The sequence below is a fragment of the Labrus bergylta genome, chromosome 10 (genome assembly GCF_963930695.1).
Source record: "Labrus bergylta chromosome 10, fLabBer1.1, whole genome shotgun sequence".
NCBI classification, from domain to species: domain Eukaryota; kingdom Metazoa; phylum Chordata; class Actinopteri; order Labriformes; family Labridae; genus Labrus; species Labrus bergylta.
This window is the reverse complement of record NC_089204.1, coordinates 10,653,384-10,680,699: the sequence shown is the minus strand read 5'-3', so window position 1 is coordinate 10,680,699 and position 27,316 is coordinate 10,653,384. Positions and strand designations below refer to the sequence as shown.

General features: G+C 38.9%; 2 protein-coding genes across 3 annotated transcripts in view; both read right to left on the bottom strand.

Annotated features, from left to right (window-relative positions):
• Positions 1-538, bottom strand: part of ldb3a (LIM domain binding 3a) — a 51,609-nt gene extending 51,071 nt beyond the window's left edge. Inside the window, exon 1 of one of the 2 annotated variants that reach the window (XM_029275624.2) lies at positions 399-538. The gene's annotated coding sequence lies outside the window, so the exon portion shown is untranslated. The other variant, XM_029275623.2, reaches the window with a different exon arrangement.
• Positions 539-841: 303 nt separating this feature from the next.
• opn4a (opsin 4a (melanopsin)) overlaps positions 842-27,316 on the bottom strand; it is a 41,571-nt gene continuing 15,096 nt past the window's right edge. Inside the window, exons 2-11 of the mRNA XM_020626169.3 lie at positions 16,275-16,417; positions 13,178-13,311; positions 11,162-11,365; positions 9,498-9,669; positions 8,738-8,914; positions 7,891-7,998; positions 6,773-6,968; positions 6,497-6,661; positions 4,948-5,007; positions 842-3,749 (exon numbers count right to left, since the gene is read on the bottom strand). Of these exons, the coding sequence (XP_020481825.2) occupies positions 3,600-3,749; positions 4,948-5,007; positions 6,497-6,661; positions 6,773-6,968; positions 7,891-7,998; positions 8,738-8,914; positions 9,498-9,669; positions 11,162-11,365; positions 13,178-13,311; positions 16,275-16,417 (1,509 nt within the window). The 3' untranslated portion in view covers positions 842-3,599. The remainder of the gene's footprint in view (positions 3,750-4,947; positions 5,008-6,496; positions 6,662-6,772; positions 6,969-7,890; positions 7,999-8,737; positions 8,915-9,497; positions 9,670-11,161; positions 11,366-13,177; positions 13,312-16,274; positions 16,418-27,316) is intronic.

The window sequence follows — 27,316 nt, the reverse complement described above, 5'->3', positions numbered from 1 at the left end:
CATGTTATCACGGCTTTAATTAGATACATGAACGCAGACAGTTGTTAAATCAGTTATGTTCACCTCTTGTCCCAGGTGAGCTGCAGACAGACACCGCCCACCTTCCCCTGCTGCGTCCCGTCCTCTGATCCGCCCAGCAGGGCCGCTCCGTGCACGTAACTCAGCCTACACCCCGACGACAACATACACCGAATAAGTGACTCTTTACTGGGTCACGTTGAGTTAACTTTAGGGTTTTAAAAAGGGGCGCAGATACAAGTTGTTAATGTGAAGTGGGCCCACAAAGCTGTGAGGCGGGCCGGCGATGGATGCAACCTGTTGCCGGTTCCGGGATAAGCCAGGAGAAAACAGAAGCACGTGCGCTTGAACAGGTGGGACACCGTCTGAAAGGTGAATACCTGCTGAAGCTGTTTATTTCTTCGCAGCTCCGTGAACCGCCACACACCAACCGGGACAGCCTTGCGGTGATCCGGGGATCCAGCTCCGGTGCCCGGGCCGGGCAGAGAGCGCAGGAGTGAGGCCCAGGGGTGGAGGAGGGGGAGGGGGAGGGGGAGAGAGAGGGAGAGGGGGGGAGGTGGTGTTTACGGTGGATTTTCATTAGCGGGGTTTTTATTTAAAGCTACAGTATACACTGACACTCCTGTTTGTGTGGTCACAGGTAGCAAACGTAGGGGAACTGCCACTGCCATGACCTCTTATTTAAAATAATGAACATGTTTTATTCTGCTTTGCTCAAACTCATAAACCAACATGTTCATGTGAAACAGGAATATGCCCAATATTCTACATTATCTGTATAAAATGCTAAAACCTTCTCTCTATGTACACAGACATGAATAAAGGTGTTCAACAACAAATACAGTGAATAGAAGGAATTTATTTAGAAAAATAAATAAAACACTGAAGTAACAAATCTACAATAAATCATCTTCCTGTTTTTTAAACATCATTCTTTCTGAACAGTCACTTTAATACACAAGGATTAATCATACAAACATCTGAAATATACCCAGTATCCTCACTGTTTATGTAACACTATGCAGAGTATAACTGTCAAAGATTTGTTTGCACTTTCTGCAGCTGGACGCTGGGAGAAATAAAAATTGCAAGAAAATGAACTAAGCTGGATTCAGGTGCGCTCATGCTTTAGATTCACCTGAAATAACTTTGTTTAGATAAGTTAAATAGCTCGGTTCTACTTAGCTAATGGTTCAGTTTTACAGCTTAAAAAGCTGCTCAACAGTCTGCTTGGCTAAATAGATGGAAACTTTCCTCCCAGCTAGAACTAACCGGTCACGAGTTGTCATATCTGTGTTATTTTACAAGAGCAGACAAAGAGGAGTCTTTGGGAAAGGTACATAAACCTCACACAGACCAATGTGTCAGATTAGCTTGTAAAACACTGCATTACAATCAACAATTATGTCTCTTTAACCCCCCTTATTAACACAAACAACACCATGGTCACATCCACTACACTACTCTTTAGCAAAATATACATTTAAAATATTAAATGAAGAAAAGAAACACAAACAGAAGAACGCAAACTGAAGAACACCTGAAAGCAGGAAATCTCTTAACAACATTTAAAAATGTCTTTTGGCTGTGAAAGTGCTTTTGCAGGAGCATGACATAGTACCAAAATGTTATCAGGAATGTATAGCCAATAGAAATTGATCTTTACATTTGTCTATACCAGTGGTTCCCAAAGTGGGGCCCAACATGCATGGTTAATAAAAACACTGAGTAAAGCATGGCAGATTTTGTGGGGGGACTTCAAGGGTAAATGTGTGGCTGAAAATAAATCTAAACATGTCTCTTTATTAAGATTGTGTAAGTCCTCGTGCTCATGGACTTTGCTGATTTGTGATGTGTGTATTATTTTTGTTGGAAAATGCAAAATAAAATATTATAAAAAAAATAAATCTACACTAAACTAAACCTAGATTGCAGTATCCGTTTTGATTTCTTCCTCTTTTAAACTGGCTTGCTAGTCCTTTTTTTCAGTAAACTGCTTTTCTGTCATTCTTCCAATGTTTGAGAGGGGGGCCCAGCTTTTAAAGTTTGGGAACCGCTGGTACAGGTCAGAGATGCTGTTGGTCTGGAACATGTTTATCCCAGCTTAGCATAAAGACTGGAAGCAGTGAGACTGGAAACTGGTAGCTTTGTCACAAAAGTGGAAAAATATACTACTCAGCCAGTCTGCCTACAGACAAGAAAGCCCAGTTAGATTTGATGAAATATTGTTCATAGATTTTAACAGTATGATTAAATTTAGGCTTTTAGAAAAATAATTATACGTGCATTAAAAAGAGTTGTTTCTTGGTTTGGGTTGCTAAAGCAGAAGCTCAATAACACAAGTTCAACTTTACATAACCTTGATTAAAACAGTGCTAGGATAAAATGCCGATTGCTTGCAAGTCCTGGTTAAAGTTACTGTAACGTTGAAGCTTTTGTTGGATGAGTTAATCAGGGTGCTTTTTCAAACTATCTTTATTTCTAGGATACGAAGGCTGTTCTTGTTTTCAGATTTAAAGTTTGGTTTTGAAATAGTCTCTTTTTCGCAGTGTCTCAGTCGACTCATTGAGAACCAATAAAACTTTGCACCTGTCAAATAACTCTGCAGAGGACTGAGCTGAATAATCACAGGTTAATAATAAAATGCAACAGATACCAAGAACACAAACAGGGAACCACAGATTTTGTTTGAAAAATCGCACCGTGTGCCTAAAAAAAAATCATCCATTTCCAAACAAATAGTCATCACATATTCATGCTGGGCTGTCTTAGAACCTCCTTTTACCTCTCTTAGAGGAACTCATACATACACACAACCATAAGAAGACAGTCAAAAAACAACAACCTTGTGTCTATTTGCATCCTCTGACTGTGGAACAAAAATCAGAAGCATTAGTTCATCTCCAGGTGATTGTTTGGCTTCAGTACTATACAGGCCTTCATCATATAATACCGTGTTGTGAGTCCACTGAAGTAGTCCTACATGATGGTTATACAGCCACAAAGGGTTTTCACTTGTTTTGTCTGATTACCTCTTCTCTGGACAATAGGGCCCTTCATACGAGTAGACTTTGAACTGCACAAACTGGCTATGCTGTCCATACACGGAGGTCTAATCAGCCAAATGAACAACTAACACCTGTGTGTAGGTGTGTGAGGCTTTGATACAAAATGAATAAACAGTAATAGGCCTCCCAAAGAGAAATAAAAGCATTATTTACAGATGATCTTTTTATTCCAGCGATAATTCGCTGAATATAAAAGAACAACTTAACACGGAGTACATTGTTTTGAAGTGGTATAATATATAAATGTACTCTATAGGATCCACAGTAAATGTAAAATTGTCTTTTGACTTAAACGTTGCAGGACAGCAACATGTTTCACCACTGACGTTATAGGTTGTGTCCATGTTTGCTTATTTAAAGGTTTAAATTAATTTCTTTCATGGCTTTGTTTGTTTCTGAGCTTTATGTAAACTCAATTTTTTGGTGTTTTTTAAACTATTCTTAAATACTGTATATGACTCAAAGTGAGATGGTCACTTGGCTGCATGTGATCAGCCAGGAGGAGGCCGGGTTTTACCCCGACCCTGCCTTTGTGTTGTTGTGAGTCGTCTTGGAGCCTTTCCGCCCAATGGGCAGGAAGGGGCTGGACTCAGAAGTGACGACGATGCTCGGGATTCGACCAATCGTGCCTCTCCTTACATGTTGCTCTCCAAAGTCCCCGCCCTGTCAGACAGACACACAGACAAAGGCTGTGTTACCATAAATTTATTCTAATTAGTTTGTACTTGTAGAAACTATACTCAAATCTGTTTCCCAAAAAATGTTTGGGATATTGTTTGAAATGTTCTTCAAAGCACAATGTGATGATTTTCAAAACTTTAAATTCACATTTTTAATTGAAAATAGCACAAAGACAACATATAAACTGTGGAAACTGTTGAATGATTTACCGTTCTTTCTAAATGTAGGCTTTCAGCTGTTCTACAGTTCAGGGTCCCCTTTGTCTTGTTTAGTGGTTCATATTGCTCTAAACATTTCCAATGGGGACAAATCAGGAGTGCAGGAAGGCCAGTTAGTTTATCGCCTGGAGTCGTACAGAGCCACACTGTTTGCAATATGTCCAGAATGTGTTTATGCAGTGTCTTGCTAGAACAAACAAGACCCTTGAAGAAAAAGTTGTGTACATGGCAGCATATGTTGCTCCAAAACCGGTAAGGTTCAGCATTAATAAAGCCCTCACAAATGTGCAGGTAGCCATTGCCATGAGCATGACTGCACCCCCATACGATCACAGATGCTGGCTTTTGAGCTGTGCACTGACAACAATGGGTTATGGTCCCTCTCCTCTGTGGTTCAGAGAACAGGGTATCCAATATTTCCAAACAGAAAGTCAATTTCTGACTCGTCAGACCTCAGGACAGTTTTTTCCATGAGCCTGGACCCAGAGACGGAGGCTGCATTTCAGGCAGAGATTCAGCTAGCATTTGTGAACGCAGCGATGCAATGTGTTCACTGAGGGGTTCCTACGCCCATGCAGTAATGTCCACTACACTACAGGGTCCTGTCTGTTTTCAATGCAGTGCTGTTTTATAGCAGTGGACAATTAATCCATAATTTATTTTCAGTTTTTAAAAATGTATTACAATATTTTGTATGTATTGCGTCATTTAAACTGCATCACTTTGCATTACACTACTAATAATCCATCCATCCATTATCTATAGGCTACTGCTTATACCGTTTGGGGTTGCATGTTAAATCACACATCCCTGAATTTGTGTCTTGTGTTTTGCTTTATTTGTCTTTTTTTTTTTTTTTCCAGAAAAAGAGTTTTAAGAAGTTATTCAAAATATGAAAAGGCATTGTGTCTCCTTCTTCTTTATCTGTAGTGTGTGCAGCCCTGTGAATAAATGATGCTCACATTAGGGATGCTGCCGCGTTCACTGGCTCCTACCAAGGAGAAATCAGTGTCATATGACGTCTGTAAGAAAAACAAACAAGCGAATGTTAGTCCATGTGTATTCACCAACATCCAGAAGCAGCAATCATGATGGAAATCCTCCTCAATGCCAAGATATAGATTCATTTGTAAATTAGATTTAATCAGGGATGCAGGCAGGAGGCCAGATTATAATCCATCAAACTCTAATCAATTACCAGGAATTTCAATGTCCCTTTTAAAAGATCAGTGATAGATTTGAGTCAATGATTAAGATCAAAAGAAAAGAGGATTTCCTGATTCAAGCTGAAAAGCACATCAAGCAGATTAAAACCACAGAGCAGCAGATTGTGTTGAACACTGGTGTTGTGAAAGAAAATGTTTCAGAGCGGCTTTCATCAGACCAGACACAGACAGCCTCAAATGACCCCCCTAACATGACCCACAATCCTGATGACTCCCCCTCAAGTGACCCTCCTCTTCCTCCTCTCCAGTTGAAAGCAAAGGTAATAATCGACATAAAGGGTAACAGATCTAAACATCTTTGTTGTTGTGATCTGATGTATTATTCATCTGCTGTAAGGTCGACAAGGACAAACTCTCGGGAGAAAACAATGATCTATGATTTACACCCTCTATGAATACAATTTATCTTTCACAGAAGCAATAAATATTGTCAGTTCCTGACACCGACACCTGTAGCTGAAGGAGTGTAAAACATCCAACAAATCAAGTACATGAAAAGAATCTGTGGCATTTTGGACCAATATTGATGCAGAGTCAAGAAGTTAAAGCTATTTCAGGCAACCAGGTGTAAATACATAGATCATGTTCTAAGAGACTTTCTTTTTTTTTAAACCACAACTCAGCTTAAAGTCTTTGTTGAATTTTACCATCCCCAACATCTGTGAACATCTGTGATCCTTTTATATGAATTTCCACATTGTGCAGTGATTATGTGTATCCCATTTTGCAGGGACCTATAATGAGCAACACACGTTATGATTCAGGGTCACTTAAGGATGCATCTGGTAACCATGAAGGTGGGTTTAAGTGTTTTGACTCCTTCGCAACCGCAGATGAGAGGGTACTGCATTGTATTGATTTTAATGTACGGAACAGGACTGCTGTTTCTATGGAAGCGTAATGCAAAAAAAACCAACTCACTTAAAAAATAAATCTGCTGTTTTTCTGAATTACGGCCTAACAATCTCATTAATTCAGAAACAGAAGATTCTTAATTTATCAAGTCAAAGCAATATGTTTCTGTATGTTTCAAATGAATTCATATTAAGAAGATGCGTTAACTCCACTGCAGTTTATTGGAGTTTCATTCTGGGGAAGATTCCCACTTTCTATAATGGATATATGCAGCTGTAAAAAGTAGCAGTAGTGAAAGTAGAGAAGAAGAAAACTTTAAACCTTTCTTAGGGCTGTACTTTTGTATGTTTGTGTTTTAACACATGTTGTTTTTCTTGAGGTCATCAGCATCCTGGACAACTGAATTGATTGACAGGTGAGCGATGTTAACCTTTTCAAAGATGCCCGAGTCGTGGCTCTTCATCTTGGACTTGAAGCTGGAGGAGGGTTTGAAGTCGGGGAGCTCAGCCGTGTCTCTGCTGATGTCACAGGAGACCTGGCGGCTGGCGGGTCTGGAGCTCATACTGGACAGATCCGCCTCAGTGTCTGTCATACCCTGCAGAGGAAAACAAACACTTTGATTCACACACACTGAGTATCTGCCTCTCTTGCTTAAGATTTCAAATCAGTCAATGTCATTAAACAGCTCAAATTGATCAAAGCTTACCGATTCGCTGTCGGAGGCGGAGGAGAGGCGGGACTTGCCGTTGCTCTGCCGTCTGAACTGGCTGCTGATGTCGGAGGTCTGGCTGGTCACAGTGGAGCGACGTGTCGACATGAAGCTGCTGCTGGCAGAGCGGAGGTCACGAGGATGAACACAGAGCAGGACGCCGAGACATGGGATGTACTTAGCTAACGCTAACCTGGACAAAGAGATCATGAAATCAGACTTTATCTTTTGCATTTCTGACAACAGTCAATGTAGCAATTGTCTTCTGCTTCCTTAATTCTTGTCATGACTGTGTGGTGAGCAGGTTTGGTACGATTGTGCCTGTAGAAAAAACAAAATGTTTTCTCCCAGAGTTTATCTGGCAGCTTCCCCAAAGTATGTTGGACAGATACAGTTGTTTACAAAATGAATATTTCCTTTCCTTTTCCTTTATGCTTTATGCAGAGCCATGCTGTTTCCTCCTACTTTCTGTCTTTGTGCTTAGCTATACTGTGTTTCAAACTTATTTCGGTTTGGGTCTAACCTTATAACCTTTGACGTTGGATCAAAGGCAGGAAACACCTCAGTTGGACTTAGAATTTTAACCTAAGGAATATTTTCTGTAACTTTGATTCTTCAGTGAAAACCGTAATTTTCTTCATTGAACTTTAAAGTTTTTCCTTCAATATGTTATTTTACATGTTGGAAAAAAGTGTTGTAGTAGTTACTTACTGTAACAATTAAGGTCATGTGTCTTCATCTAACCTTAATGTGTGTTTGAGTGTCTCCAGCTCAGATAACATTCAGGTTGGACAGTAGTCAAATTAATTAGAGTGCTCACATCAGGGGAGATCAATTTCAGAACAGGCGACGCTGCAGGCAGGTTAGCTGGAGTTAAATTACCATTTAATACAACTGAAGGTCGTATCAAGGAAAACAGATTTTGTTTTTTATAGCTTACCCTGATTACTTTATTTCACTTTGTTGTATTTTCTCTTCTAGTGTTTGTCAATTATTCTTTTCCAAAATCAGTCTAAAAGGAAAATTATTGTTGAAGATGTTAACATTTTAAAAACCGATGAAACCGATTTTTTTGTTTCGTAGGTGGGTATAATGAAATCATCTGTGTGTGTTACCTGTATTTTGGGTGTGTGATGGCATAGATGATGGGGTTGTGGATGGCTGAGGCCTTGGCAATGACAGCGGGCACAGAGTTCATGTAGGGAGTCAACATGTCTGAGTACCTGCAGCAGGAAATAGAATTAACACAGTGAGGGAGCAGAAAGAACTGTGTGGATTTAGCATCTTGATCATAGACACTTTAGGCAACTGCATAGTGGGACGTGAGGGGTCAAATCCCATCTTCTTAATATATCTAATCTTCTTAAAAATATCATTTTGGGAGGCTTTCTGAGAACGTTGTTTTGATTTTAAGAGTATTTCCTCTTTTAGGTAGTAAGTGTAATTATAGACAGATTCAGGACACTTGTTATCTGCCTGTAAGTCAAGCCCAATTCATGAGATCGGTGAGTAATTTAGTGCACTTAACAGGAAACATAGCTCTAATGTACATCAACATTATAGAATGACATAACTAAAGGGTAAATAAGATAAATTGTCCTGTGATGCTTGGCTAGCTTTAAGTGTGATTTAATTCTGCCTGTACTTATAGATATCCTCTTGTACTTACATTTTCATTATGTGTGAAATAAAAACTGAGCACATCATGATTCACATCAGTATCTCCAATTTATGCTTCTTTATAATTGAACGCTTTAATAGGAAGAAAACATTCAGTCATATAGTCTTAAATCCTCCTGAAGATTTCAATTGAGCACACAGACTTCACTGGTGTTTTCAATCCACATCAGCAAGCCACAGTCTTCTTTGAGCAGTATCTCGTGGGCACTGGTGGATTTGAATGATTTTACAGTGATGTTCAGTAAGCAGCCTTTGTCTGTATGTGTTTTTTTTTTTTTTTACCCAGCAAAGGCAGTGAGAGCGACGCTTGAGTATGGCGACCAGGAGATGACGTAAAGCAGGATAACGATCAGAGCGATCTTGGCCATCTTCCACTCGTTTTGCAGTCGGTGGAAGTTCTTCGCCGAGTCCCGACTGCTGCCGTGACTGTGAATGCTGCCACTCATCTTCCCCACAGCCCTGGAAAACACAAAACCCATGGTGATGAAATTGTGAGAATATTGTGTTGAGCTGTGAACAAAAACCAAGCAATTGGATTAGTCAGAGCCAGGATCATTTGTTTTTATTAAAGTTGGTAAAAGACAACCAGTCGTTCCACCCTTCCTAAAAGAAAACTAAAATCTCACTTCTTCAGAAACAATTTATTTAATTTACTGTCGTGTCCAGGTACAGTACATGAGGCTGACCAGTGCCCAGTTTATAAATAAATAGGTCAAAGGTTGCTGTTACAAAGACATAATGAAGGAGGTTAATTAAAAGTCTGGCTTTATGCTTTCTGAGGTCGGTCTGCATGATGACACAAAGTCAGGAGACTTTCCAGAACGACAGGCTTTCCCCAAGTTCCCCTTAAATAAATGTGTTTCTTCATTTGAATAAACGTTCCTTTGTACAAATTGCCATCTTTTTGACTTTTTGTATAATCGTGGTGTTTGGGAAACTTTGCCTCACCATACATAAAATGAAATAAATAAACGTAAACAAAGCACACTGAAAAAAAACAAAAACAGGAACACATCAATCACACACACAAACAGAGACTTACTGGTTGGTGTTGCGGATGGCCCGAAAGATGAAGACGTAGCAGTAGATGATGATGAAGAGTGGCAGGAAGAAGACAAAGATGCAGAGCAGCATGGTGTATGCTCGGACCGACGGGGTGAAGGTCATGTAGTCCCATGTGCAGGACGTCAGCAGGCCCTCTGGGACATAGGCACCTGAAGGGAGATAGAGACCCAGAAATTAAACAGAAAATAAAGACCGTTTTAATGTCCCATCATGTTCTCACAATAAACCTGGATGCCCTTTGGACCCCATTAAGACTTTTTTCTATCCTCCCATTTTTTTCCCCTGAAGTTTCCTGAACTGTGTGAAACAGTGCCCCTCTGGTTTCATTTACTATGTGTGGCCAAAGACATTAATGCACCCTTATCAACAACTACTGGATGAAAAAATATTAACATCAAAAGCCTAAAAATACATTTTCAGAAATAAGTTATTTTATTTAAATAAGCAGCAATGGCAGAGGAACATTATAGACCATTCTCGGATGTAAAACCACTAATACCACACTGTAAAAATACTTAGTTGCAAGTGAAAGTCCTACCAGGGACGGCTTGAGACATCAGCAATGTCGACATTTGCCTAGGGTGCTACATTGTCAAGGGAGTTTAATTAGAAAAAATAAAAACTGTCAGGTGGTCAATATTTGTTTTATTCATTTATTGATAATAACATTCCACAACTGGTATCCAAATATAACTTTTGAAGCATTTTGAATTCCTTCATATGTCAAAAAATAAACAAGAATACTGATTTAATCATTTACTTGACTTTAACAGTGTAGTATTCATGGCTCCACTTTCACTCTTGAGTCTACTATCTATCTAACTTGGCCTCTGTAGCCCTCAGGGTTTAAATGAGCTCCTCACTTCAATGTTAATACAACAGCTGGTACCACTCTTTTCTGTTTGGACAAGATCAAATAATATACAGGGGAAGAATGCTAAGTGGTCATATTTATAAGAATAACACTTCAGAGTTTTTTCTGTTGTTTAGAAAATTTCACACTCTCATGAAAGCATTTACTCCCCACATTGACCTCCACCAGACCTGAACCTATAAACTCTCATAGAAATATTTTCTTTTATTTAATGTCTCCTCATGAGAACATTCAGATCTCATGAGTATAAAAAAACAAGAGCTAAGACACATACTCTCATACCATACTACAACGTATTGCTTAAACAAGCTGTACATTGATGTGTAACATTTTCCACCTGGACGGAGTCTGGAGAGTTTTCACTTCAGATTGACGAAGATTTATGGGGAGATTTATGTTTCCATACATTGGGATTTACATATCAATGTGAGATCCAGCCAGCTGAGGAGAATGAAAACCAGGTGAGAGGAAGAAAATCTCACAACACATGTCAAGTGTGTGTGTGTGTGTGTGTGTGTGTGTGTGATGGAGTGTGACCTTGGAATGAACCAATAAAAAATGAGATTTGAAGGACAAATGAGCAATAAGTTTGAGGTGATAAAGAGCTTTGAGGATAAGTGTGCTGAGATAAAAAATGGAGAACAGTACAGACTGGTATATAGGTTATTGTTCTGTGTCTGTGTGTGTGTGTGTGTGTGTGTGTGAGTGTGTGTGTGTGTGTGTGTGTGTGTGTGTGTGTGTGTGTGTGTGTGTGTTTAAGTGCTTACTCCAGCCAAAGAACGGTGGCAGGCTCCAGCCCAGAGAGTAGGCCCAGGCTGCCGAGAGGATGAGAAAGGCCCGTTTCCTGGACAATTTTCCGATTGAGGTCAGAGGTCGCGTGATGACAAAGTAACGGTCGATGGCAATCACCATCAGCGTGATCATGGAGCAGATACCAAAGAGAGCGCCGCAGAATGCATACAACTCACAGCCTGGCGACAGATGGAAGATCAAGTTTAGATGTCTGTGTGTCTGTCTGTCTGTCTGTCTGTCTGTCTGTCAGTCTGTGTCTGTCTGTCTGTCTGTCTGTCTGTCTGTCTGTCTGTCTGTCTGTCTGTCTGTCTGTCTGTCTGTCAGTCTGTGTCTGTCTGTCTGTCTGTGTCTGTCTGTCTGACTGTCTAAAGTTATATTACTCATGCTTCAGAACATTCAGACTTGTTGGTCTGCTGCTGCCTCATATGCTTGTTATTGTAATTGTTTGACTTTTGCACTTTAAAAGGTTAGTTTGGATCTTGACAATATTTACAAAACAACAACAACAAAAACAACCAAACATGGCAATGGTAGACCAGAAACTCTTTTGTGCTACCACATAAAGTTACTGTCTTGGTCAATGAAGTCTGGTTGCCATTAGGGTCTGTTCCTGAGTCGGCAGCTAAAGCAGTCTGCTGGAGGAATTGTACAAATCTTTCTACTTATTAGTCATATACAACCAGGTTTAACATCATGGTATTCCACTTTGAGGGTAAAATAGTAGATGGAGATTTGAGCAGAAGGAAAATAACATCCCTTCATTTTCAGGAATTTTCACAAAATCAGTTCTACTGGTGCTTTAGTAGACTTTGGCTTTGTCATGAAACGAGTTCAACAAATCAGGCTTTGTATGAGTTAGCTGGCTCAACAAAGCCTGAAGCTTCAGTTAGACCTATCAGGTTTCAAGAAGGTGGTTATGAACTTTCACTTTGAACTCAGGCTTTCTGCTTCAGGCTCTAATCACACTGCCTCACCCTAACCCTAACCCTACCCTTAAGTTATGGTAGTTAAAAATTACACTACTGCTGCAAGGAATGAGAAGGATAGTGCAGAAAAGGATTAACTTACTTCCAATATGATATTAATTTTACCATCTTAACTGTTTGTGTAGCAACTGTTTTTTAAATGTTTATTGCCAATGTAAATTACCTACAGTACAACAATGAGACACATGATTTCAGCTGTACAGGCAGGAACTTTATGAAAATACATGACAGACCTTGCTTTGCCCAAACAACCGTCAAAGTGAAGGGTCGTCATTAATGTAAAAACATTGTCACTGTAAACAGACAAACATTTGAAGCCAAATTAAAGCTGAAACGCTGAACATCACCACCATTTAAGATGATACGACAATCTCTCTTATAACTTAATCAGGGCCTTACTTCCTGCTAGAAGTTGTCAAACTTCATAAATACTTTAAAAGTTCTTCCACTTGGAAAATGGATGGTTGTATACAGGGACAGATGTAACTACTTTAACATGATGTGACAGCCTCTAAATGATAATATTTTCAGAAAATAAACCCAAACCATCTTTATGAGGAGATAAACCATGCATGTGGGTTTTCATGGACTGGGTGAAACGATCCTTTAAACACAAAAACAGGGTAAGGAAATGACAGCATCTGAAATAATAAAATTTGCTTTTCCAGTCCCCCCCTTTTTTTTTTTTTAAAGCTTTAACACTGATTTCTTGCTTAAAATTCAATGAATAAAAAGCAGTAACTCAACACCTCCTCTGCTTGTCCTTCACTTCATCTTTCAGCTAAGGGAATTAAACACCAGCAAACCACTCGCTGTCATATTAAAATGACCTCAGAGCATCTCTCCAGGGAGACGGAGGAGGATCGAATTAAATGTAAACACAGTCCAGAGATTCTCTAATTCGCACTGTCAGGTTGGGAAATAGAAAGTGATCTGAAGGTCTGAAGGTGAAGGCACAGAGAATAGACAATTTCCCTTTCTGCAGTAAAAATGTGTAGCGTTTACCTTTCTCTCCAAAGATCCACCTCTTGTGCATGCTGGTGGTGAAGAAGATGGGTGTCTGGGTGACACACATCAGCAGGTCTGTGATGGCCAGGTTAATGATGAACATGTTGGCCGGCGTCCGCAGGCTACGACTCCTGCAACACACAAACACAAAACCACACACACACACACACACACAAGCATGTTTAAACCATGACAGCAGCAACAGTCCTTTCCTGTAGGGGTGTGTCCGGACTTTTTTGACTCAGGTGGCCCCACTGAGATACCAACTTCCGCAGTGTTTGTGTGTCAAACACCAAACATCAGAATCATATACTGTGCAAGTAAATGATTCCTCCTTCATAATTCTGAAGCAACACTGGTGAAAACTTAAAACTACTTGGCTGCCAGCTGCCTTTAAACCTCTGAGAAGAATGCTTGCTTGTAGCAGCTTGCTGTGTTTCTTCAATTTATTAAAGTCTATTTTCTCTCTATATATTTAACCAGGACTCTAGTTTTTGGCCTTATAACAGCCTTATAATCACAGAATATTTTATAAAGAAATGCATTGTAAATTGGAGCAAATAATTCAGGTACACTTAAGTCCCTTAAACGCGTGCTGCACTGCTGAAAGTGTTAACTGAAGTGGCAGTATGTGAAAATACAAATGTTGAAATCATTTCACAAGGAGATTGATAATTCAGACAATTAACAGCCACCCTCTGCGTGTGAGTGCAGCAGATAATTGTCTGAAGCATTCACAGAGATGGGCGTGTTGATGAAGCTGTTTAGCCTGAACGATGTTTTTCCTCTTCATATTGCTGCTCGCCTCATTTGCCTGTGTGCTGTTTTTCACTGTTGTGTTGGTATCCTAACACATTCTTTTTTTACACTGAAACAAAAACATGTCATGTTTAAAGCAGAGTCCTTTTTCTGCATGCTCTGCCATGGTGCTAAACCAAAGTATCTCCAGTAGTTTGAAACACGTCTCACAAACTGCTGAAATTGTCTAGTTATGCAAATCCTGACCTCTTCCAGGCTTGATCGCTCAAAGATTTCACAAGAGAGTTCATATTTTCATTTTATTATTATTCATGTTTGGATAAATGTGTTTACTTCAAGTGACTGATTGTAAACTGGCTGTTAAAACAATCCTATCGTCTCTTATCTCTAACTGTATTCTTTCTGCTCAAGCTATAGTCGTCAGACTTCAAACAGTAACCAGTGAATCAAAAACGATGTATTGGCCCTTATAAATTATCTCCACTAGCCAAATCTTTGTCGACTAAAACTGATGGCTTCTGATATCAACACAAGCAGCAGGTGTCAGGACTCTGTGAGTCTTTAAGTGTTTCAGAGGATGAAGAGGAGTTCTACTTCTAGGTCTAAAATTAACATCTAATAAATAGAAAAGCCTGTCAGAGCAGGTTTGATCGTAATGAAAGATCAATTCTTGTCCCTTAAATGATAACCAATGAGTGGAACTATTTTTAAGTGCTGAAGCTTTATTTGGGAAGTCAAGAAAATGTTCTGCTTTGTGTTTAAGAGGAAGATGTTTACTGTGATGGAAGATAAAAGACAGAGTGTGGCGTCAATAAAAAAACAAAGCTGGCATGACTCAATATGGACCCTGAGTGCTGTTCAGAAGATTAAAGTGAAAAACCTTTGCAGCTTGAAAAGACCCTTTTGTTTGTCCCATTTGAGGATAGTCTTTGTTCTATTAAACATCAAGATGAAATAAAACAAAATGGTTTCAGATTTTTGCTGTCTGCCTCTTAAAGGTCCAAAAGATATATCTACTGAATTTAATCATAAAATGACCTTACTATAACCCTTTTCACACATACGGAAATCTCCTGAAAAACTCTGGAGGTTCTTTAGACTATATGTGAACACAAACAGCCGAATTTTTCACTCAGACTTTACCCGGAGTTTCTCCGGCCAGACCCCTAGTATTTTTTCTGCAGAAAGTCAGAGGGAGCTGAGGTCTGAACGCAGCAGCATATACTCCGGAGATTTCAACTCGAGCCAATAGAAAGAGAATGACGTTTATATACAGTGACTGCATAAAGTGTCTGCACGCGACCACTACGACCTCCGTGCACGTAATTACACGGTTGCATTATGTTTTCTGTTCCTCAGTATGTTGTTCTCCACTCTTTTGTGGATGTTGTCATTCCATTGGACCAGGTTTCAAGACCGATGCAATGCAAGCTAAACACTGAAGCTTCAGTTTCCACAACATGGCAACCTGTGTGCACATCGAATCCAGGGAGGAGGGGGAGGGAGGAGACAGCTCGCTTCAATGTTTTGAATTCAGACTGAAGTACCCATTTTAAACATTTCAATGTGACTCAAGAAAACATTTTTATTGTTCATATTTTTCCGCACTTCTATACCTAGTATTTTTAAAAGACAACCAACAGTGAAGCAATGCATAACACAGAGCCACATTTGCTATTCATTTAGCCTGCCTTGGTAATAGCAATGGAGCATTAAAAAATATGTTTGGCAACAGGACATCTTAAAGGGCACACTCTAGCTTATTGCCTTTCTCTCTGTGTTGCTTTGTGTGATATGATAGTTGAGTCTGTCTGTTCCTCTGAATCAGCATCCATCAGTGCTGTAGCTCAGTGATGCTACTTTATGCTCATAAGGAAAGGCAAGTTTATTTATAAAGCACATTTCAACAACAAGGCAATTCAAAGCGCATAAGGACACAGAAATTCAGTTTCAGCAAAATAATCAGACACAGAATCAACCAAGCGGCCTGTGTCGGTTTAAAGCTGCCTTTTGGATGATGCTCATAAATAAAGTTTTGTTTACTTTCAACTCAGGGAAAAGTTACTGTTTGTATCCCTGACCCCTCACAAATTAGTTTATTTCTCCCAATGTGCACATTTACAGTATATCAGTTAAACCAAACAGGGACCCATATATACTACACTGTCAACCACATTTCTATAAAACTTTGCATACAATACTTTGCTAGTTAAATATAACTAACTGCAACGTCCTATATAAAACATGAGAAGTTGCAGTTTCTGCTGACTTTCCATAATCGACCGAGTTTGAGAGGAAGAACACAACCATATTTGGGCACAGAAAGTTGTCTTACTTGCAGAAAGCGTATATAACCAGGAAGTTCCCAATCATGCCGGTTATTCCGATGACGAGGATGACGGAGCCGATGGTGTAGTGGGCGTGGTCAGGCACATCCACTGTGGGGAAGGGATTAGGGGCCTCGGGTGCCATCGCCACCTAGAATACCAAACAGGAAGTGACGTGTTAATGTGATCAAGGTTGGTAACAACCACAGTCCTTGAAGTTTATTTTGCAATGTGACAATATTTCAACAAAATGAAGATGTTTAATGGTCAAAATGACGCTGTGTTCATTACAGCCACAATATCAAAGAATTACAGACAAAAACCGACATGCTTATGATTTATCTACCTATCGTTTTTTTCTCTATAGGGATATAAAGTTTAAACTCACTGCAACACGAGACAAATCATCATTTTAATATGCTGAAGTGACATGATAGAATTAGCAGAGATTAAAAAGTCCTTCCCATCAATGACATTTCTATTCAACAAAATGATAAACCTTCACGTCCACAGACCTCCCTAATCACCATCCTAATTCCTTTTCAAAGACTAATATCTCCACAGGCCCACACATCACTGTTTCTAATTAACGTTCTGCCTCACATCTCTCCATCCTGACTCCCTGTTGCCATGTTAACTGCATAAATTACTCCACTAGCAGCTGAACCATTGGGCAGACAGTTAATCAGAGAAGGAGGTCAGTTAATCAGACTGGGAAGCAAACTGGAGATTTTATCAAATTGCCTACAAGATCTACTCTAAAATACCTGATCTGCTCATTCTGCACTGTATCATGAACCATTTTTTCTAATAGTCTCACATGAACAACTCAGAGTGTTCTATAGATTATGTTGAATATCTGGTTTAAAATATCAGTAGGGCAGGCAGACTTAACTGTTACTAATTGGTGATGTATCACTAAACTATATAATGCGAAATCAAATGTAATAAGTCCACTGTTATTAGACAAACTTTCACCTCACCCCCAGCCATAACTTAATAGTGTTTCGGCAGTATATTTGAGCTGATTAACCTTGAGCAATGCAAATATTGACCAGGCACCATCCAGCCAATCAGAGCTCAGTATCTGTGCGGATTTATAACAGGCATTCTTGTGTGACGTTGATGCTTCTCGCCTCCTGCAGTGACCCATGAGGAAAAAAGCCACATCTGGTTTTAAATGTGTGTTAAGCTGTTAACGCTCAGAGCTCCAGTCAGCTTATTGCGAAAAGAACCGGTGAAGGACGCCCTGACGAGGATGGAGTCTGATACGATGTGACAGTGATGTGACCAGTGAGGTGATGCAGCAGGCGACAAACAAGCAAACAGCGCGGCTTAAGGACACGCAGCCATCTGAATGCAGCCTCACCCTGTGAATCAGCACGAAAATCATTTGAATAAGAAACACACATTACAGTGATTCAGTGAAAATGTATCACAACCGTTTATTGTGTTGGACATAGAATGACCACAGGTTGCACTGTGAAAACCATGCTTGGTTACTTGTCTCTAACAGGGTTATAAACAGTGTGTTTATTAAACTCAACAATTAATTTTCTTAGATTGCATCGTGCAACTTAAAAATGGTTTATCACTCCTTTTCACAGGGTAATTCCATTGTCCACCTGTAGGAGGCTATACTCCTCATTATATGGTCTACACACAGTATGGTTTAAAAGATTTCTATATACCTGTAAGTAACAATACCTGTACCATTAAAGTGATACCATTACCATGACTAAATGCATGGCTGTGTTAAACTAAACTGTTTCTGGATAACAAGTAAAGATAAAGTCATGCATCCTTGTAAAGTCGTTTTCATGTATCTGGTTTTAGACCTGCTTCTCTGCTATATTATTATTACGTCATTATTAATATAATGCAAAAGTCCGTTGTATTTGTTAAGTAAGGAATCATAAAAATTTAGTTTAGAGGTTTTTACATAAAAGAAAAAGAAAACTGCAAAACAAAAGTCTGCTGCTGTGTGCAGTCTCTGTCATGATTTGGTCTGTTTAATGTTTGTATTTCAAAGTTTAGACCTCCTTTTTTGAGTTTTTCTTATTCTTCCCCAGCGTTGCTTGTGTCCCTTGTGTTTCTTTACATGTGTCCTAGTTTAGTCTTTAGTGTTTCCTGTTTTATTTTAGTATCCTAGTGTATCTCTCTTTTCTATGGTTAAATTCTTGAGTTCTCTGTGTCTTTAGTGTTTTAGATTGTAGTTCTTGTCTCAAGTGTTTCTTGTCTTTATTCCTGCCTCTGTGTCTTTCCATACAGTGTTGATTGCCCTCATTGTCTTCACCTGTGTCTTGTTGGTCTCACCTGTGTTTGATTACCTTGTCTATTTAATCTCTGTGTTTCTTCCCTTCTGTGTCAGATCATTGTTGTATGTCAATGTAAGTTGTCCCCGTGGCCCACAGTCTCAAGCTGCTCTGTTGCGGCTTGCGCTTTCTCACTCATAACCCTATTGTTTACAATGAGAAGGCAGACTCAGAGGTCAGAACTAACACCTGTGGTAGTGTCACCAACCTGTGGGAGGGCTTACATGCCCTTTGTGATGTCATAAAGGGAAAATCTTCAAATGGCCTGTTTGACCACACATTTACCTGAAAAACGGAGCAGGCAAAAGATGGAGAGGATGGACATTTCTCATAATTGGGGGGTTTGTAGGCTGACAAATGTTAGAGAAACATGGTGAAGTGCATTTTGCATAATATGTGACCTTTAACACTTGGAAATTTTAAGCTCTATACGCAAACTTGCCCCTTCTTCTTAGATTTGTGCATATATTTGGCTCTTCTTCTTTTTGCCATAAATAAATCCCATATTTATTCTGGTTTGTGTTTACATAGACACAAAATAAAAACACACAGAGCTGCTGGACAATTATTTAAATGGGTGACAAGGAAGTGCAAATGTGCAGTATGTACGCTAAGGTGCCAGAAAACATTGTGTAAAATAAAGTGTTAAGCATCTTCCTTCTGTCTTGGGCTGTCTCGGTAGGGAAACATTCATTACTGAAATGTTTTCCGTCTCGTCAGCAGCCCTCGCCTTCACTTTATGTTTTGCTGTTAGGTCAGAAATCTCTCAGCGGATCAACTGTGGCGTGTCGGGAGGAGCGTGGTCTGTCACAAAGGATTCAGAGTTTCAGCTTCGCCCACCACTGCTGCCTTTGACTCGAGGAAGATCATTAAAACTGTCTGCTTTCCTGAGCCTCCACAGCCCTCATGGATCAAGTTAAAAGGATTTCTCCTCCGTCCTCCTCTTTTCTCTGGTGCTACAGGCAACATTTTTAAAACCATTATCTTTAACCTGTTATCACAGAAAAACTAAAATTCTTAATCCAACCAATAAATATCAACGACAAGGTGTGTATTCAAGCTAGTATGTATAGATGGCTTCATGACAACTGCAGTGACTAAAGCTTACATGTCGGATCATTGTGTTCCCATTAGTGATCACAACCTCAGGCAGTAAAGAAATGAAACTTTTGTTTCCTCAAGATAACTGTATGACCTGATTACTTCTGTTGAAAGCAGTAAAGACAAGAAATATACTGTAATAGTCTAAAACTTTAAAGCTGTGAGTAGTTTTCAACAGGTTCTGAAAAAGGCTGAAATCAATACTGATGCCTCTTTGTGACCTACAAAGACAAACACAACCATCAGGGACAAGAAAGACAATTTTGATACGCTCGTTTTTAATTTCTGTGTCAGACAAGTGGTTATCAGTTTTTTCACATTTTATCTAGGAAAGATTCTCAATGAGTGATACATTTGACTTTTAAAAGAAAGATTTTCTCTTAATTAACAATACATTTATATGTAGAAGACAAGCTCAGCAAAGAAACAACAGGTACTGATTTTTCCACAGGGGGGCACCACAATCAACAAAAACTGAAAGTTCCTCCAGGAGCTTTAATCATATTTCTAAATATTCACTCACATTCATTCTGTACTATATTGTAGTGATTATGTCTGCTTTACCAGTGTATCCACTCGACTTGAATTATTACATGAAGAAAATCTTTCTCATATCTAAATGAGGCTCAGTGAAGATTCTTTTAAGCTAAAGACAGATTTTTCAGAATCAGAATCAGGGTTTATTGCCAAGTACGTTTACACATACAAGGAATTTGACTTGGTGTATTGGTGCTAAACAATTAACAAGGAAATAAAGCAGAAGTAGCAACAACTTAAATAGTACAGTATAAGAAGCTATTACAATATTTAAAATAGAATTTAAAAATGTAAAACATAAAATATAAAAAGTAAAGATGAAAAAACACAAAATGTACAAAAGGTGCAATGTAGGAGCTGTGCAGTGGACTATGAGAAAAAAAATCTTAGTGTGTGCAACTACTCACAGAGTGCATGTAAGGAAGATACATTTTTAAAGTCCAGTGGGCATTAATGTAATGCATAAAGAACAGTTCAGCATTCACATTACTTGATGTTTTAGAGCATCATAGACACCTTTTTCATATCCAATTATACCCAAAAATAAATATTCTAACTTTGATTCACCTGTTGTCGTATCTCTTTATTGCAGAGTTAAAGAAATATACACATCCATGATCATATATTAAATGCTAAACCATACTGAAAGAATGTTTTCTTACTTAAAGAGGCATTTTCATAAACTGTGTTTTCATTACCGCCTTTATCTTTTCTCATAATTACATTTTAGTAACATCACAAAGAAAGAGCTCAAATACAAACACAACTCCAACACAATACAATGCAGTAAAAACACACAACACAAGGAAGGTTTCCTAGAGATTACACACTAGATTTCATAAACTTGATAGCTTAAATCATTAATACCACTCATTACGGGTGTTTCTGCCTTTTTCTTGCATGATTCAGATACTTATTAATTTCACTGATTCATTTTGATTCTTAAACTCAAATTAAGAATCAAAAGTAGTTTAAAATTAAATATTAAAAAATTTAATTTTATCCCAATATCTATAACAATGGCAATCAAAATTGAATTAAATTTAAGTAATTCAAAGGTGTCAACCATAGATTGTAAATAATAGTGGACAAAGCCTTGGTGACATCACTCGATATACTGCAAGGGGCTTTGCAGTCCTTCTGATGGCGGTCGTCATTCTGCACTTACACATTGGCTTCATTTTTCAACACCGGAGGTTGCTGCTTGGTATCAACAGGCATTGCACAGAGGCAATACACAGGATGTAGACTATAGAAATAGATTTGATTTATGATCAACTACAACATCAATAGTTTCTTTATCAACATCATTAAAGGGATACTTCACCTGTTGAAACATGAATTAAGATTCGTTTCTGGGAGTGAGGTCCCACCCACTGATCTGTGATTGGTCTGTAGCTTCAGTGGTCGAAAATATGAGGAATTAGCAATATCACCCCCGCTAAGCACAACAGCTTGTCAGACAAAGATTTCCCATCTCAGGGGAAAATGAGGGCGGGATGCACAACCATTCAAAAATACTACCAAGTTTCTAATGATACAAAGCTTAATGCAAATTGGTGAAGTATCCCTTTAACAACATGATAAGATAGAAAGGGACTGCAGATCGTATGCAGTTTGGCAACTCTTTTCCCCACCAAGCAACTACAGAGTGTAGGTTATGAATTTGTAAAGTCACTTTAGTTGTCAGGCAGACAAATACAGCACAGTTAAAGGCAGAATATTTACCTTTAACTGTGCCTCAGAGATTGTTCCTCTGATTGTGGAGATCGAAAGACAAATTCCACATTTCTTAGGAACGAGGATGACCACGGTGACCTTTTGTGATGTTTTGTGTCTTAGAATGAGAACTCAAAAAGAAGTGATGATGCAGATGAATGTAAGTTCAAGGTCATTACAGCACTGAAGGAAACACTGATGCCAGAATGATGCTGATGGATGGAAGGGGTCACAGTCAATCATTTGAATCCTAAAGGACGAAGTGAAATGAAAGACCATGTGACCTCAGACGTCTGCTGGGAAAAGATGTAATATGCCCATTTCCCATTTACTACAGTTCCACTTTCATTTACTCTCTTTAAAGCTTTAAACACGATCTCTTTGTCCTGTCACACTGTTCAGACGCTGTGCAGACTCTGCCATTAGGCTACATACAGACTGCTAATGGCCGTATGGGGGAGGTTGTGCCTGCAGACACTACTCATGCACTCAAAAACAGTTCAAGCTAATAATAATATAAAGAATTTAACATAATTGACTAATTATAATATTATGAAAATCATAAAATGTTAAAGGAGAAAAGTGTAAGATATCTACTGAATTAAATCATAAAATGACCTTACTATATCATCAGACATTAAGGAAACATTATATGTTGAAGTGCTGGCTTCTCTGATATCAATTCAGCAGCCAGTTTAACTTCCCTCTAAGTTTCAATTCTAGTCCGGAGTGGTCTGATTTTGTGTTTACCAGAGTGGTTTAAAGGCAATTTTGGACACCCCTCAGTTTACCAGGCAACTGGCAAACTAGCAGGATACATTTTTGAGATGCCTATAAAAAATCTAGAGAATTTAGTATGCAGATTTCAAGACAGATGCAGAGTTGGCTAAACACTGAAGCTACAGTGTCTTCAACATGCCAACCTGTAGGAGCATCGACTCTAGGAAGGAGGGATGGGGGCCCGGAGGAGACAGCTCTCTTCAATGTTCAATTTAGACCACGGTAACAATTTTAAACAGTACATGTCAAAGTTTCATATTGCTCCTTTAAATGTTAATCGACAATCACTTTACCTTTTGTTTATAAAAATAAAATATACAATAATAACATGTTTTTTAAGTGGGGTCAATGTATTGGTAAAATTGCAATTTTACATTTTTGTACAGTTTGAACATTGTTTTTTATTATTATGCCACAATTTAATTGGAAAGTATTTTATGACATGTTTAAAAAAAATTTGTGAAGTACTAGTCATCATCATCCACACACTTGTATTCTTGGTTTGACTCGTATTTGTCATACGACCTACAGTCTTGATTGTTGGGGTTTGAGTTTCAGAACAGAAAATAATGTGAAACTATTTAGTGTCTTTTTGAAGTAAAATACATAAAAAAAGACCAAAAACTGATAATTAGCTGCTAGGGTTCATTTAAACAAGGTCAATAAAAGCTTTCTCATAGATCCACAGTTGTCATGCAATTGTCTGCAGGTCTTTGGATCTTAACGCGAGCTTATTACAGATGAATGAGAACTGGAAGCTGCTTTGCTTCTGATATAAATGATCTCTGGGACTTTACTGCAAGGTCGTTTTTCTCATTACACTCATTTTCATCACTTTGGACAGCCCCATGTGATGATTTAATGAGCCTCTGGATGCAGAAACATGGCCATGGAGCTTGTGTGTCTGTTGTGTATTTATCATGAACATGTCACAATATGAGGACTGGTTAATTACAAGCACCAAATAAACAGTGAAAAATGACCAAAAATTGGCAAAACATTGTATTCTGACAAACTTCTCCATCACAATTACTATGTTTACATGTGTTATTATTCTCCTACCGCAATAAAATCTTTCTGATTATAGATTCAGACCTTGCTGTTTACATGGCCACTAAGTAAAATGATCTCATTAAATATGAGTTTATTCATCCAACATTAAATCAGAAACCGTTTTGACCTCTAATCTCCTACAAATAGAAGAAGAAGCTGTTCCTTTTGCCCCGGGTTGTAAATAAACACTGGTGTCGCTGCATGCCTTCCAATCTCAGAACCCATCTGCAATCTTACATCCCTCTGGGGACGGATGTGTATTTCTAAATCATTTCAGTGAAGCCAGCGTATTAGCGTTAAAGACTTCCAGGTAAGACATGCTTTTCCTTGTGGCGTTTACATCTCCAACGTAAACACCATTAATTCTCTGCCCATAACATCCCTGATGAGTGCTCATTCATCTGTAAAGCCAACAGGCGAGTTCATCAGCAGCTTTACTCTGGCTCCCTTATGAGCCTGAAAAATAAACTGTTTTTCTTGTGATTTACTTTCAATAAACCAAAATTAAATTTGCCGAAACATCATCATGATGCAGATTTTTTTTTTTAAATGTCAAGCTTTGGCAGCTCTGTCCTCAAGAGGAGAAGAGAACCACAGAAAATGCTTGTTTGTTGGGGCGCTGATGGCCTAACTGTTCTGTTGTACCCCATGTGAAAGTAGAAACTTGTTGCAGACCGGCCCACAAAGAATTATTTTATCTTGACCATGAAGATACAAACAGATCAAGTGTTTACATAGATACTGACCTGAATAGGAAACAGCACCTCTCTGGATCTGAACAAAACTGGGCGGCATTGAACAGTCTTCACTCTGAAGTCTCACTGAAGCATTTTTGTTTTTATCAGGCTATTATTTGGATTATTATGTGTATATGTACATATGTCAATTAAGTAGCAACAGGACAAAGTAGGACTCTTGTGTGCTACAAGATGAACATCTAAGAATATGATTTTTTTTGCCGTGATTGTCTGTTGAGGAAGCGTGAATCTCATATCTTCTTTTCTTTGCCAGATCGTTCAACCATTGGTATACCATTGATGTAGCATTATATGCAGAACATCAATCAAGAATAAATCCTGAGGGTGGTAAATTGAGTCATAACATCCCTGCCTTTGTCTTGATGTGATGGGGTTAACTAACATTCATAATGTGTGAAACCATTTAGTCACAACATCATAGTCATGTTTCGAGCCATTGTGCTGTGAACGCAGCTCCATTTTACAACACGTGTTTGGAGGCAGAAATAGCTAATCTTCCCTGAACTGGATCACTGTTTGCTCACAGCAGGAAAGAATCCATTTCTACTTCAATTATGTAACACAATTACACCGTGTACCTTTTCTCTATGCAGCTGACCCAGATTATGGCTCTCACACTGTAATTACAGGCGTGTGAGAATCGCTCTGGGTGTAATTAAAGTTTCCACTACTGGATATTATCATTCCTCATCTCCTCTCTTTGAGTCTGTTTTCTCATTATAGAACAACTCACTGTGTTTGTACAGAACCCCCCCCCCGCTGAAGTCATCTGAAGGACGTGAAATCCACTCAAGCTGAAACTGACCAAGACGAGGCTCTAGGCCTGAAGTTCATCAGGAGAAGCTTTGTCTGGTTAGTGGATGAAAATGAAAGAAGATGCCATCCCCCACTAGTCGATGAAGTCTGAATGTTTTCAAACTTACTTAGAAATGAAGACAAATCTCCAGGAAACCATTCAAAATACAGCGCAGTAGTTGGTGTCTTTCAGCGTAATCCTGGCACTGATCCGAGCTAACGAGTCATCAAACTTGGCACTGGTCTGCCTCAATTTGCTGTAGAGGAATTTAAGTAAATCTAGACACAGCTTCTGGAGAAAGCAGGGGAACTAACCAAGCTTTAGGCACCTCCTATGGATAATATGATCCCAGACATGACAGCACTTGGATTCTGATGCTTCCAAAAGGGCAAAGTTTTGTAGGTTGGGTTAAGCAAATAATGATTGAGAAAATACGCTCAACTCTTTCAACGTAAAACAACTGGGTGCTGAATCCCGAAAAATGTTCAAACAAAAAAAAACATTAAGACAGCCTTTCAAAATTGTATTTGAATTGCCACTGGAACGTTTTGAGCGGACACTCATCTTCAGCATGTAACAGGCAATTTTGGTTGTGTTAAACAAATAAACACTAATTATTCTGTAGTCAGATTACAATCGCCACAAGGGTTGCTGCATTACTGTATATTGATGGAGACTGATAACGACCATGTAATAGACAGCTGAAAGATTTACAATGACAACACCCATTTTAATATAACACTGCATCATCAGATCAAAAACAAATGATCAGCTTCTTCTGAGCTTTTTCACAGATCTTCTACTCACAGTAAGTGCAAAAACAGAAACCACAGCAAATTTATACAACTGCTGTTTGCCCTCTTCTTCAGAGCACTACTTTGTTTCCAGACTGCTGGTGTTTTCAAAATTAGAAATCAGTTAAATATCCAGTTTATTGCTTTTTGCTTGGTTTATATTTCTGTGAACTTTACATCATTCAGGTTCGACTGTTGCTCGTATGAAAGATGACGTGTGATGAACTTTTTTCAGGCAGGGGGAGGAGGTGAAGGATTGTGCATGTCCAGGAGAAAATCTGGAGCAAAGTATTAAGATACAGCCAAAGGTAAATAAAAACATGTGATGCTCATCAAGCTGCAAGTCAAATCAAATCATTTTTATTTATAGAGCCTAAATAAAAAGTTTGCCTCAGAGTGCTTTTTGTGTCTGGAGTTGCTGTCTGCCTGCTGTTTGTATTTTAAAACCTTTGCAGTCTAGATAAAGCAAAACATTTCTATTCTATCTATTTGCACAGCAGAAGCATTGTGTAAAGAAAATGCATTTTACTGTAATACATTTCAAAATACTTTATTTTTTTTGTTCTTTGTCTAAATAACTTATTAAGACAACATTTTTAGGACGTAACAACAGGTGGCCCTGAAAGTCGCAGGGTTTTTTTCAAACTAAATATTTTCTGTCCTCTACTGGCCTTTGGGTACAGCATAATTTGTGTCTTGACTCACTGCAGCCACCACTACAAGGACTTTCTGTGGTACCAGAAGATGTACCTTAATTTCTCCAAGTGCAACGACAAAACGTTTTAAAAAAAGGAAATTAGATTGTTGGTGGTGGTTTTTGTTGCTGGTTCTTTTTCAGCCTGCCAAAAGATTTGAATTGCCATTTATTCGATTGCTTGGGGTTTGTGTTGCTAGTGGTTCGTTTGTGCTTTACATAGTGTACAGCCACACACACACACACACACACACACACACACACACACACACACACACACACACACACACACACACACACACACACACACACACACACACACACACACACACACACACACACACACACACACACACACACGGTCACACTGGCCATCCGTACCGTGCCATACTCAAGCACGATTGGCCCCCCGCTTGTGTCATTCCCACGCTGGCCAGTACGGCCTGCAGTCACACTGGCCAGGACTAACAGTGCCTAAGCACGATTACCTCTTGTACGTAACG